Source organism: Stomoxys calcitrans, chromosome 3 (genome assembly GCF_963082655.1).
Source record: "Stomoxys calcitrans chromosome 3, idStoCalc2.1, whole genome shotgun sequence".
NCBI lineage: Eukaryota > Metazoa > Arthropoda > Insecta > Diptera > Muscidae > Stomoxys > Stomoxys calcitrans.
Window position 1 is genome coordinate 37,561,073 of NC_081554.1, and position 12,647 is coordinate 37,573,719.

Below are 12,647 nucleotides of genomic sequence, written 5' to 3' on the forward strand. Positions count from 1 at the left end.
AATGATTTTTGTTGATAAAACGCTCGGAAAACGCAAAATCGAACCTCCCTTTATAAACCGCAAAATACTAACTCCGGTATTCACAAAACTTAAAACAGTTTATAGTAGGTTTATTTGACAATTCCATAAAGGAAATCTGTCAAATAAGCCTTCTTTACGCTACTTTAAGTTTTGTTAATATGGGCATAAATCTGTCTGGGCCAAAATTTGGAAATCGTACCACAAATAAAGATTTGGCAGCTTTAAAGCCCGGCCAAGAAGTGCCCGGATCACCTAGGACCTTGAAATTATGCATAACACGACAACACCTCAGCTCTAACCATACCAAACTTCAAAGAATTATCTCTATCTGTCTATCAAATGGCAGATTTTTATGAGATTTACTTCGATTCTATCCCATAGTGTGTTGTAAGAATGTGGACGTCTGGGTACAATTTCGAACCTTTCGTTCACATAAAACTGTTGTTGATTTTTGAACTTTTGTGGATGATTTTATAGCATTTGTTGATGGTTGTTGATTTTATCGCTACCTTTGTACTCCACATTTCTGTCTATTCCAATAACAAATGATTGCCTGTAAACCTAAGAGAAGAAAGGCTCAACGATCATCTCTTGCAATTTCTTTTTCTTTCTCTGTACAAACATTTGAATTTTCCTTAAAGAGAGTATGAAAAGTTACACATAAGCAATCCGTGACTTGAATAGTTCCTATAAAAGTGTTCGAAACTTTGCAACATGCTTCAGTCATAAATTGGATCTCAAAGCGCGCGGTGCATAACGGATAAAAGAAACGATATTCAAACAGTGGTGTTACATATTAAATTGTGTTTTTAGTGCAACCAGGGCTTAGTGCATTAAATAAGCCAACTATTAGAGAAAAGAAATGCGGTGTTCACCGGGTGAAAAAGCAATAAAAAAAGAGATTACAACAAACCGGAAAATAGCAGAAAGTCTGGATTGGCCATGCACAACAACAGTCAAGGTCGGTCGTCCATTTTCCGGCCATCGTAAAAGTCACATGAAAAAAATTGTCGCAATGCCTTACAATGTCGTATGGAGACTGCGACTACCACATCAAAGTTGTCGGTTCAGTTTGGCTATCCAATTGTTTCTTTTAATAGAGGCGATTGTCTTTGGAATAGGTAATTTCTCCAATAACTCGCTCGATTATGTGATAACGCATTTAGTGGTGTGGCTTTCTGATGGTCTTCCATGCCTCTATGTGCCTGCCCGTCTATTTGCTTTCTTTGAATGAATTGACTTTGGTTTTAATATGATTTTAACGTTCTCTTGGCACGAGTTTGGCGGTAAATTTACCTTTTAGCCGGTGATGATCGTAAACGTGAAAGTTTTTTTTTCTTCTTTGTGTTTTTTTTTTTTTGCATATAAACATAACGTCACAGTTGTTTATGGTTAATATTAGTAAACAGAATATATAAATATTACATAATAATTATAAATTGATGTGATGTACAAAAGTCCAAACTCAACCCATGAAAGTAAAGGGATGGATATATCATAATCGAACAGATTTAATTAAACGGTATAATTAAAAAACTGTCAACATCGTCTTTGATGTGTACATAGTATATCTAAGTTCAAAATGTATAAAACATCAACACATAATGTTATCGGGTTTTGAAACTTGTATTGTGAAAAATTTTTTAATTAAATAAAAATTACGTTCAGGCATAAAACTGTCTTAAGTTCAAAAGTTACCACCATAAAACATTTATATAAATTAGTTAATTAAATTATTTTAATGACTGGTTATAATGGTAAAAATATAGAAAAGATGGCCTTCCTTCATGAAGGATTACATTTGTCAAGTTCTTTGCACGATTTTTCTGCATAGGTAAAAACTAAAAATAGATAACACCGAACAATCTCGACAATCTCGGGATGGGATATTTTAAGTAAGGATGGCGGTATCAGGTCGGTATACCGATAGAAGAATTGATAAGTGCCCTTATTACAACTATTTGTATTAAAAACAATACCATATGGTTTTAAATATTGTAGCACCGACATGTATTGATGACGTACCGCCTTTTTTATAATTGTAGAACACAAATCCGAAAAGGAACCCAAAAAACATTAAATCCTAGTCTTCTTATATATAAAAATCAATTTGTGTTTGTTCGTTTGTTTGTGTGTTCCTTATAGACCCAGAAACGGCTGAACAGATTTTCTTGAAATTGGATGGTGCATAATGATCACGTGGTGAAAATAGGGTACTAAATTTTTTGATATCTAAAGGGGTCGCGGACCCTCCCCCTTACCCTGATTTTCAGAAACGTTAGAACTCGGAGATGGGTGGTGCGATTTAAGCGAAATTTTGTGTGCTCTCTTATAGTAACCTACAAACAAAAATTTGGTATTCAAATTTCGGATGGGGTAACTAGGAGAGGCGTCCTACCCCAAAACCTACCAAATAGTTATATATATATATATATATATATATATATATATATATATATATATATATATATATATATATATATATATATACTCAAATGAAAGGTATTTAAGATTAAAAAACGTATCTGATATCCAATCGTCGGACCAAGTGTTTGGGGGACAACGCCAACCCCCAAAACACCTCCAAATCGGACATATTTACCGACCATGGCAATATGGGACTCAAATGAAAGGTATTTGCGAGTAGAATACGAACCTGATATCCATATGTCGGACCAAGTTTCTGGGGGTCCCCCCTTCCGCAAAACGCCCCCCAAACAGGACTTATTTACTGACCATGGGAATATGGGACTCAAATGAGAGATATATAAAAATCTGATATCCAAATGTGGGACCGAGTTTATGGGGGTCCACCCCTTCCCCAAAACAGGACTTATATATTGACCATGGCAATATGGGGCTTAAATAAAAGGTATTTGAGTGTAGAATACGAATCTGATATCCAGCTGTGGGATCAAGTATTTGGGGGGCGGCCTATCCCCCAAGAGGAAAAATTTATGACCATAGCAATATGGGGCTCAAATGAAAGGTTTTTGGAAGTAAAGCACGAATCTGATATCAATATTCGGGAAGTGACTTTGGGGCCATCCCACCCCCATAACACCACCCAAATAGGAAGTATTTGCTGACCATCGCAATATGAGGCCAAATAAGAGGTATTTTAGAGTAGAACACGTATCTGATATATATTTTCAAATTCAAGTCACTGAGTGGCCGTCCATCCCCCAAAAGACCTCCAAACCGATCATGTTCTTCGACTATGGAAAATGCGACTCAAATGAAAGGTATTTGCGAGTAGACAATGAATCTGATATCAACATTCGGGACCAACTATCTGGGGGACGTCCTACGAGTTTGGTATCCAATTTTGAAGAAAATGGCAATATGGGGTTCAAATAAATGATATATGGATATGTATATGAGAATAGACCACGTTCATCTGGGGGGTGTTTTGGGGAAGGGGTGATGCCCTAAATACATGGTTCTACATTTGGATATCAAATTCGTATTATACTCCGAAATACCTTTATTTGAGCCCCATATTTCGATGCTCAGTAAAAATTGCTGTTTCTGGGGTATTTTGGGAAAGGGGTAGGCCCCCAGAAAATTGGTCCCGAAAGTGGGTATCAACTCTTGCTCTACCCCCCAATACGTTTCATTTAAGTCCCACATTGACATGTTCGGTAAATATGCCCGATTTAGGGGTGTTTTGGGGATTGGGGTGGTTCCCCAAACACTAAGCCCTGAAAATATATCAGCAACGTGCTCTACTCTCATATATCTATATATCATTTATTTGAACCCCATATTGCCATTGGCCTCACAATTTGATATCAAATTCGTTTTCTAATCTCTAATACCATTCATTTAGACCCCTTATTGCAACAGCCCGCATATATTTCCGGTTTGGGGTATGGGCTCTAAAAACTATGAATATCGAGCTCCACTGTCTTGAAGACCCAAATTGTCTTTGTGAGCAAATACGTTCTATTTGGGGGTTGTAATGGTGGTAGGACGTCCCCTAGACAGTTGGTCACGAATACCTTTAAATACCTTTTATTTTTCCATACTCGGCAGACATGACCGATTTGGGGGATACGTGTTCTAGTCTAAAATACCTCTAATTTGAGCCTCATATTGTCAGCAAATACTTCCTATTTGGGTGGTGTTATGGGGATGTGATGACCCGATAGACAATTTTCCCGAATATTGATATCAGATTCGTGCTTTACTTCCAAAGACCTTTCATTTGAGTCCCATATTGCCATGGTCGTAATTTTGTCCTCTTTGGGGGATGTTCTCGGACATGGGCGGTCCCCTAAACACTAGGTCCCACATTTGGATATCAGATTCGTATTCTACATTCAAATACCTTTTATTTAAGCCCCCTATTGCCATGGTCAGTATAAGTCCTGTTTGGGGGTGTTTTGGGGAAGGGGCGGATCCCCAGAAACTTGGTCCCACATTTGGATATCAGATTCGCATTTTACACGCAAACACCTTTCATTTGAGTCCCATATTGCCATGGTCAGCAACTAAGTCCTGTTTGGGGGGCGTCTTGGGGAAGTGGTGGACCCACATATGGATATCAGATTCGTATTCTACTCGCAAATACCTTTCATTTGAGTCCCATATTGCCATGGGTGGTAAATATGTCCGATTTAGGGTTGTTTTGGGGTTGGGCGGTCCCCCAAACACTTGCTCCGACGATTGGATATCAGATACGTTTTCTAATCTTTCTGCAATTTGGTCCAGATCGGAATATAGTTGCCATATAGACCGATATCTCGATTTAAGGTCTTGGACCCATAAAAGGCGTAATTATTAAACCGTTTCAGATTTAAATACTAATGTTGTACAAGGGTATCAAAACATCGACTGTAGTCCACACTAACTTTTTTATCAAAAACATAGTAAGTAATATAGTGGTTGGATTCGAAACGCCAACCTAAAAGTTAACTTAATGAAAAAGTTATCAAATTATTGTAAAAATGCATCATGCTATAATAAATGTATCAAACCACTATGTAAGTTTACTGCATTCATGGTTGCACGAACCACGAAAAAATAGCTAATGATATTGCTTCATCTCTTCTCATTTTCTTTTTCTGAATGATGTGGAGCAAATAATGACGTAAAATGTTATAACGCTTGTTGGTGTCTACATTACAATGACTGAGGCGATAATTTTAACTGGTTTCCAATGGTCTCATAGCTGAATGGCAGAGGCACAATGGGAACAATGAATGTTTGTTTGTTTAAAGCCTATGTATATAAGAGGATGTCGATTTCTTTAAAAAAAAACTAAGTAAGAGATTTTGAAAAAAAGTAAATTTTTTTGTCTTAATTAAAAATTGTTGAACCGTTTTTAATCTTATAAGACCGTAGCACAGTGGTATTGAATGGAAAAAAAATAAATAATATGTCATTTTAGAACGGATGGAGATAATTCTTTGAAATTTTGAATGACTAGGGGCTGGTCACCTAAGCCCTCTTGAGGTCTATAATATCTGTCCTGGTTTCGTAGATATTGGACTATTAAATTTTATTTTTTGGAATTTTCTATTCATTTTCAAATGATAGATTTTTGTTGTGGTTTTTTTCGATTCTGTCCCACTGTGGGGTTTAATTTTTTACTTATCTGCGCATCTCAGGCTTGTTTCATAAAAATGTCAGGCCTTATTCTTTCTTCAGCTAACATTCCATCTCAAACACGTTAAAATAGATAGAATTGTTATTATCGGCAACTTTTACAATCTCCTGAAAATTAATTAAAAAAATTTTTCCTTTCAGATGCCTATGCTCAACACAATCATACACAGCGTAGCCTTACCAATAATATTGAGTGTCTCGAGGATATAGCCCGCTTCTACAGAGATCCAAACCGACCGGTTCACAAAATATGGACTAGCTCGGAATGTTCTAAATACTATTTGTGCCTGGAGGGAGAAGTATTCAACTTCAAATGTTCTGAAGGCCTCTTGTTTGATGTAGTGAGACAAATATGTGATTTTAAACAAAATGTGGATAATTGCGATGTGACAGCAGGTTAGTATTTTATATGAACGGTTTTTTGGTTGCTGTAGCAAAATACTTGCATACCAGTATTTGGTCTTAAGGTGGTATTACTTTTTTATAACACTACATTCTCCAATGATAACGCAATACTTTTATTAAACTGTTTTCATAGGTAATGAGGGATTCCCCTACTGAATAAAATCAGCAAGTTTTACTTTGTTTTAAAGTCTATTAGCTAAAAAAAACTAATCGTGAAAAGCGAAAATAGTACCAACCTTTACACTAGAGATATGCGCGTGAGTGATTTTTCACTCATGCTCACGAGATAAAAATTTTACTCACGCACGACTCACGACTTACGAGGCAATCACGACTCACGAAACACTCATGACTCATGACTCACGACTCACGAGGCACTCGCGGGTCACGGTTTAACAAATATTTTTCCATGAAGCGAATAATAATTTTTTTCCATGCGCCTCAAATCATACAGCATTTGAACGTACGTGTACTATATCCTTCACCATAATGTCGTCATTCCGTTTGGAACACCTCGAAATATGCGTCTAAGACCCCCTAAAGTGAACATATTCTTGATTGTCAAAACATTTTAAGTCGATCTAGCAATGTCGGTTCGTCTGTTGAGAACGTGTTAACTTTTGAAGGAGTAAAGTTGGGGACTTGATATTTTGCACAAATACTTCTTCTCAGTGTAGGTCGTTTGGGATTGTAAATGAGCCATATCGGTCCATGTTTTGATATTGATTTGATTTGATATTGACTTCTTGAACCACTTGAGGGCGCAATTCTACTTCAGATTGGCTGAAATTGTACATGAGTTGTTCTGTATGATTTCCAACAACTGTGCTTAGTATGGTTCAAATCGGTCCATAACCTGATATAGCTGCCATATAACCCCATCATGGATCTTAACTTCTTGAGCCACTAAAGGGTGCAATTCAGTTGTTGTTGTAGCATTGTGTTGTAAAATGAGGCGGCAGCCCTAGCCGATGAAGGAATCCATCAGGTCAATTCGGTACGTACAACCGGCTGCCATGGGATTGAGGGTGCAATACTCATCCGATTTGGCTAAAATTTTGCATGAATTGTTTCGATATGACTTTCAACAACTGTGGTAATTAGGATTCAAATCGGTCCATAACCTGATATAGCAGCCATATAAACTGATCTTGGATCTTGACTTCTTGAGCCACTAGAGGTGGCAATTCACATCCGATTTATCTGAAATTTAGCATGAAGTGTTTTGTTAAGACTTTCAACAAATGTGCTAAGTATGGTTCCTGATATAGCTGCCATATAAACCGATCTAGGATCTTGACTTTTGAACAACTATAGGGCGCAATTCTCATCCGATTTGGCTGAAATTTCGAATGAGGTATTTCGTCATGTCTTCCAACAATTGTGCTAAGTATGTTTCAAATCGGGCCATAACCTGATATAGCTGTCATATAACCCGATCTTAGATCTTGATTTTGAGCCACTAGAGGGCGCAATTCTTATCCGATTTGGCTCAAATTTTGAATGAGGTGTTTTTTATGACTTCCTGTGCTAAGTATGGTTCAAATCGGTTTATAACCTGATATAGTTGCGATATAAACCGATCTTGGATATTGACTTCTTGAGCCACTAGAGCGGGCAATTCTTATAAGATTTGGCTGAAATTTTGTGCAACGGTTTCTCTCATGACCTTCAACATACGTGTCCAATATGATCTGAATCTATCTTCAGCCTGATACAGCTCCCATATCAACCGACCTCCCGATTCTGTTTCTTGAGCCCTTACAAGGCGCAATTCTCATCCAAATGGACTGAAATATTATCCAATGATTTCTACTATGATTTAACATTCAATTCATTTATGGTCCAAATCGAACTAAAACTAGCTTCAATAGCATAACAATTCTTAATCATTACTCCTTGTTTACCTAAAAAGAGATGCAAAGAACTCGACAAATGCGATCCATGTTAGCGGGTATACAAGATTCGGCCCAGCCGAACTTAGCATGCTCTTACTTATTAATGTATAAAATGTATCAGACCTGCATAACCACTGTTTTAGCCTTTTCCTTTTTTGCATCTACAGACATATTCGTACGTTAAAATACCGTACGATTTGAGAGCATGAGAAAATTTTTGTTTTATCGTTATTTTTTTGTTTCGTGAGTCATGAGCGTTTCGTGGGTGTCTCGTGAGTCGTGATTTTCTCGTGTGCTCCAATCTGTGTGGTGTTCTTTTTTATCACGAGAAGCTTAGCTGAGAGCTACTATTGGGGCCTTTAAATAACCAATGGCCATCATGTTTCCGCGGCGATCAGACCTCTATATGCAATTGTGGCTGCAACAACAACAATTTCAATTCAAGCAAGGTCTCGCGCGATCCCGTGATTAGATTTGGACCTCATTCACGATTCACGGGTGACACGACTAACGTAAAGACATTTAGACTCGACGTCCTCGAGCGTATTTTCGCCTATAAAACCGTGTTATCGTCAGGCAGCCGGAAGTCTTCAAGAAGACGCGCAGACCAGTTCTCTCCATTAGCTCCGATCTATCCATGTAGCATGCGCCACCGGATGGCAATATCAGAGTTCCGTTAATGCAAGACGGACATGGCTAGATCGACTTATAATGCAATGACTATCAACTTTTTTTTATAATTTTCAACTTTTTCCTAATAAAAAACACATCTTCAAAAGCATGGATTCGGATTTGGAGATACCGTGGTCGACAAACTTTTTCGATAAGGACAAAAATGTTACTTAACGAAAAAAATCAACAGACAATAAAATTAAATTTCAAGCGAACACTTATAAGGAACAGCGGGTAGGCTTCCCATATATCAATGGGTGTTGACCGAATTAGGTTTAAGGTCAATGACAGAGGAACGAAACCAAGAACAAACCAACTAATTGTCTTTTGAAAGATACCACAGTAATAAAAAACATTATACCATAGTATCGAACAACAATTCATCAATTCCCGTACATTTAGAAACACCAGCTCCAAAGCCTTTGCTAGACGAAGCCGACTGTCCCGACAATCAGTGGGCTTGCGGTGATGCTACTTGTTTGCCTAATGAATACTTTTGTGATGGTTCTGTGGATTGTCCCGATGAATCGGATGAAGGATGGTGCGATGCAGATAATGACCCAAATGCTGCCGAATTATGCGACCCCAAACACTGTAAACTGCCAGACTGTTTCTGTTCCAAGGATGGTACAATAATACCCGGACGCCTGGAACCTCATATGGTACCGCAAATGATACTTTTAACATTTGATGATGCGGTCAATTTTGAGAATTGGGAATTATTCACCAAAGTTTTGTTTAGTGGTCAACGTCGGAATCCCAATGGTTGTCCCATAAAGGCGACCTTCTTTGTTTCGCATCCATATACAAATTACCAATACATTCAGAAATTATGGAATGATGGACACGAGATAGCGGTACATTCAGTTACGTAAGTTCTTAATATATTTTAATTTGAAAGTTAAGAACATCAATGATAGACAAAATGCGGTTGCATAGGTTCTAAAGCAAAGAGCATTTTGGGTTACAATATGCCCATAAATAGCTTAAGTCACGACATAAGCCAAGATCCTTGTTAAACTTCTGGAGCCCTCTAAATCCGTTCCATTGCCAAATTTCCTTTTTTCAAAATATAAAAAAAATAAACTTAATTTTTTAGCTTTGATGTGTCCAAAATGTGACATTTATAGATTTACTTTCTTTGTTAACTCATAGTGAAATTGGATGCTAAACAATTCTTCAATTTACAGCATCCTAAAGTGGACATTTTCAGAACAATAATTTCGATTACGGAAAAATTACGAAGTTTTACGAATCCTACGCTTTTATGTCTGAAAATTCTTACAAATGGTGCATGTCTAAAAATAATCAATGCATTTATATCTTAAATATATATAGACATCGCGGTCCCGAGATGTGGTGGTCTCATAATGCAACCATTGAAGATTGGTTCGATGAAATGGTGGGTCAAGCTAATATATTAAATCGGTTTGCCAGCGTTCGAATGGAGGAGATACGTGGTATGCGTGTGCCATTTTTACGCGTTGGATGGAATCGACAATTTCTTATGATGAAAGAGTTTGGGTTTGCCTACGACTCGTCAATGGTTGCTCCCTTCTCAAATCCTCCTTTATGGCCATATACAATGGATTACAAAATGCCACACGTTTGCATGGGCAACAAACAAAACTGTCCCTCACGTAGCTATCCAGGAATATGGGAGATGGTTCTAAATCAGCTAGAGGCTGGTGACTACACCTGTGCAATGATTGATAGTTGCCCGCCCCATCTAAACGGAGAAGATATTTATCGAATGTTGACACATAATTTTAAAAGGCATTATCTATCGAATAGAGCTCCTTTGGGACTGTATTTTCATGCAGCTTGGTTCAAGAAGTCAGAGTATTTAAATGCTTTCATGGTAAGTGTTTGAAATGAAATATAGAATATGGATAACAATATATATATTTTTTTAATTTTCAGAAATTTGTCGATGACTTACAGAAGCTTCCCGATGTTTACTTTGTGACCAACCAAGAGGCCATACAATGGATGCGTAATCCCACATCCAACAATCTTCTATATCAATTTGAACCTTGGTCATGCAAAGCCAAAAAGCATTTGGAACCCAACGAAAAAGTATGCAATCATCCTAATATTTGTAAATTAAGAAGTAGAGTGCTACAGCAAGATCGTTATTTATACACCTGCAAGGAGTGTCCTCCACAATATCCGTGGATACGCAATGAGTTTGGTTTGGACTAACTCTCAGCCATGCTTCATATCCATCTTTGTTTGTATTCTTAAGACTTGCTTACATTTAACTTAACATAAGCTTTACATTATGTTACAAAAGAAATTATTTATTAACATATTCTATACATATTCGTTAAATAAAAAAACCCACTTAAATTAACACAATTATTGTGTTATAAAAGGATTTGGTATGGCTTCAACGCCATCCTGTGGACATATAAGAACTAGAGCCGTACCTCGACATACCACAAGACCAAGATTTCTTGTCTCCTCGGAGGGTTTAAATGGCTCGTCCGGATCTCTTAAATACTCTATTGTATTATCCAGAACTAGATTTAGTAAAGCATCGTAACCTTTGAGTATACCTGATGCCTCGCGACCACCGGCAAATTTGACGCGGATTTGTTTTTCCAAATACTTTGATAGATCCAAAATAGACTCCTTGCGCCTTTTTTCTTTGCCATCGTTGCCGCCACCCTACGAAAAATTATTGATTTTGTCTCGTTAATTATTTAATAAAAACTTAAAATCAACTCACTTTTTGTTTATCAGCCATAATGTTTACACGAGTGGTGGTGGTGGTTCATAGAATCGAAGTCTTCTTCTTCTTCCTTAGTCTGACATTCACTTAGAATGTAAGATTTTATAAATGCCGACTTTCGACTAATCGATTACTAGACTTTTGTGTAGAAAAATCGAAAAGTCGAAGTCGACTTTTAGTGGATATGACTTTTTTGTTATATCGATCATTACTCATAAGTAGAGGAAACTAAACGGTGAATCTGTAGATTACAAGCATGCCCACCTATGACAATGAAATGGGGTGTGAATTATAATAGTTGCTACAAAGATCGATTCTCCTACAAAACATTGCGCATTTTGAATCTGAAAGAAATCTTTTTGTATATGTGAATCAAATTGAGATATAGCTCCCATATATATGGCTCAAGTATCTACAACTTTGTTCATTCGTCGTTGAATGATATAAGTAATCAATTGGCATTTTTCCAACCATTCTTCGTTAATGCCTGAAATTAGGTATGTTTGGGCCTTGTGAGCAGCAAATTGAGCCTCTATCTTAGCACACAAAGCATTATTGAATCAAAACTAAACACACTTTAATCATTGTTTTTCTTAGCAGTTAACGTTCCAATGTGGTAGAAGCATCTCCTTGGGGTTGTTTTATATACCAATCTAGCAGATGTGCAAGCTTATGGATAAATGAAACCAGGATGCACTTATAAGGTGAGGTCTTGTTTTGATTTTGCAGTAACTCTAGATATTATATGGATCGGATCAAATAAAACACATGCTACTATGGTACAACTATTAAATAATCATTTTGCCCTCCAAAGCAAAATTGTCATTTTGCCTTCCAATTTCTAAATCGCGATAGAGAACGCCGGCCAAATGCTTTTAATCAACATCACACATTTTGCCTTACTTTCGAAAGTTCTTTTCTGTGCTATTTTTTTTAATAGAAATCATTGAATGAAATGGTCTTTAGCCGGACAATATGCTGCAATGGAATCTAAATAAGATGTTAAGACCAAAGAAAGCGCAAACAGACGTCATTGGCTGTGTTTTATTTAGTACTATGTAGTGCAGTGGAATGAAATTTGTATGAAAATTATATATATCCAGAACTTTGTTGTCCTGGATAGATGTCATTTTCATAAAAATTTCATTGCACATAAATCGATAGTAATAAAATAAAACACAGCTATTATCACATAGCAGATTCAACATCTCCGACTAAAATATCCAGTTTAACCTTTTTTTTTCATAGTTTTTGGCTGTGATTCGTTTGTTCACCTGAAGCAATGGAGTATCAAACTCATG

The 12,647-nt window shown here is 37.0% G+C and overlaps 3 protein-coding genes across 4 annotated transcripts in view; 2 read left to right on the plus strand and 1 right to left on the minus strand.

The window, feature by feature from the left end:
* Nucleotides 1-767: 767 nt before the first annotated feature.
* On the plus strand, nt 768-10,864 carry LOC106082294 (chitin deacetylase 1). Its single transcript, XM_013244724.2, has 5 exons — nt 768-1,142; nt 5,776-6,030; nt 9,012-9,480; nt 9,948-10,470; nt 10,533-10,864. The coding sequence occupies exons 1-5, from the start codon at nt 884-886 to the stop codon at nt 10,812-10,814; spliced, it is 1,788 nt and encodes a 595-aa protein (XP_013100178.2). The 5' UTR covers nt 768-883; the 3' UTR covers nt 10,815-10,864.
* A 27-nt stretch (nt 10,865-10,891) lies between these two features.
* On the minus strand, nt 10,892-11,443 carry LOC106082289 (U6 snRNA-associated Sm-like protein LSm7). Its single transcript, XM_059364782.1, has 2 exons — nt 11,344-11,443; nt 10,892-11,282 (listed from the first exon to the last, which is right to left on the minus strand). Exons 1-2 carry the CDS (start codon nt 11,359-11,361, stop codon nt 10,971-10,973), a joined length of 330 nt encoding a protein of 109 aa, XP_059220765.1. The 5' UTR covers nt 11,362-11,443; the 3' UTR covers nt 10,892-10,970.
* A 1,029-nt stretch (nt 11,444-12,472) lies between these two features.
* The window catches only part of LOC106082297 (cytochrome b5-related protein), a 49,701-nt gene continuing 49,526 nt past the window's right edge, over nt 12,473-12,647 (plus strand). Inside the window, exon 1 of one of the 2 annotated variants that reach the window (XM_013244730.2) lies at nt 12,473-12,646. The gene's annotated coding sequence lies outside the window, so the exon portion shown is untranslated. The remainder of the gene's footprint in view (nt 12,647) is intronic. The other variant, XM_013244729.2, reaches the window with a different exon arrangement.

Bases quoted from the DNA above. Each gene is read 5' to 3' on its own strand.
- LOC106082294 (XM_013244724.2), top strand. From the start codon at position 884: ATGCGGTGTTCACCGGGTGAAAAAGCAATAAAAAAAGAGATTACAACA. The intron at 1,143-5,775 runs GTAATTTCTCCA...TTTTCCTTTCAG, and splicing joins GGCGATTGTCTTTGGAATAG to ATGCCTATGCTCAACACAAT. The intron at 6,031-9,011 runs GTTAGTATTTTA...CCGTACATTTAG, and splicing joins TAATTGCGATGTGACAGCAG to AAACACCAGCTCCAAAGCCT.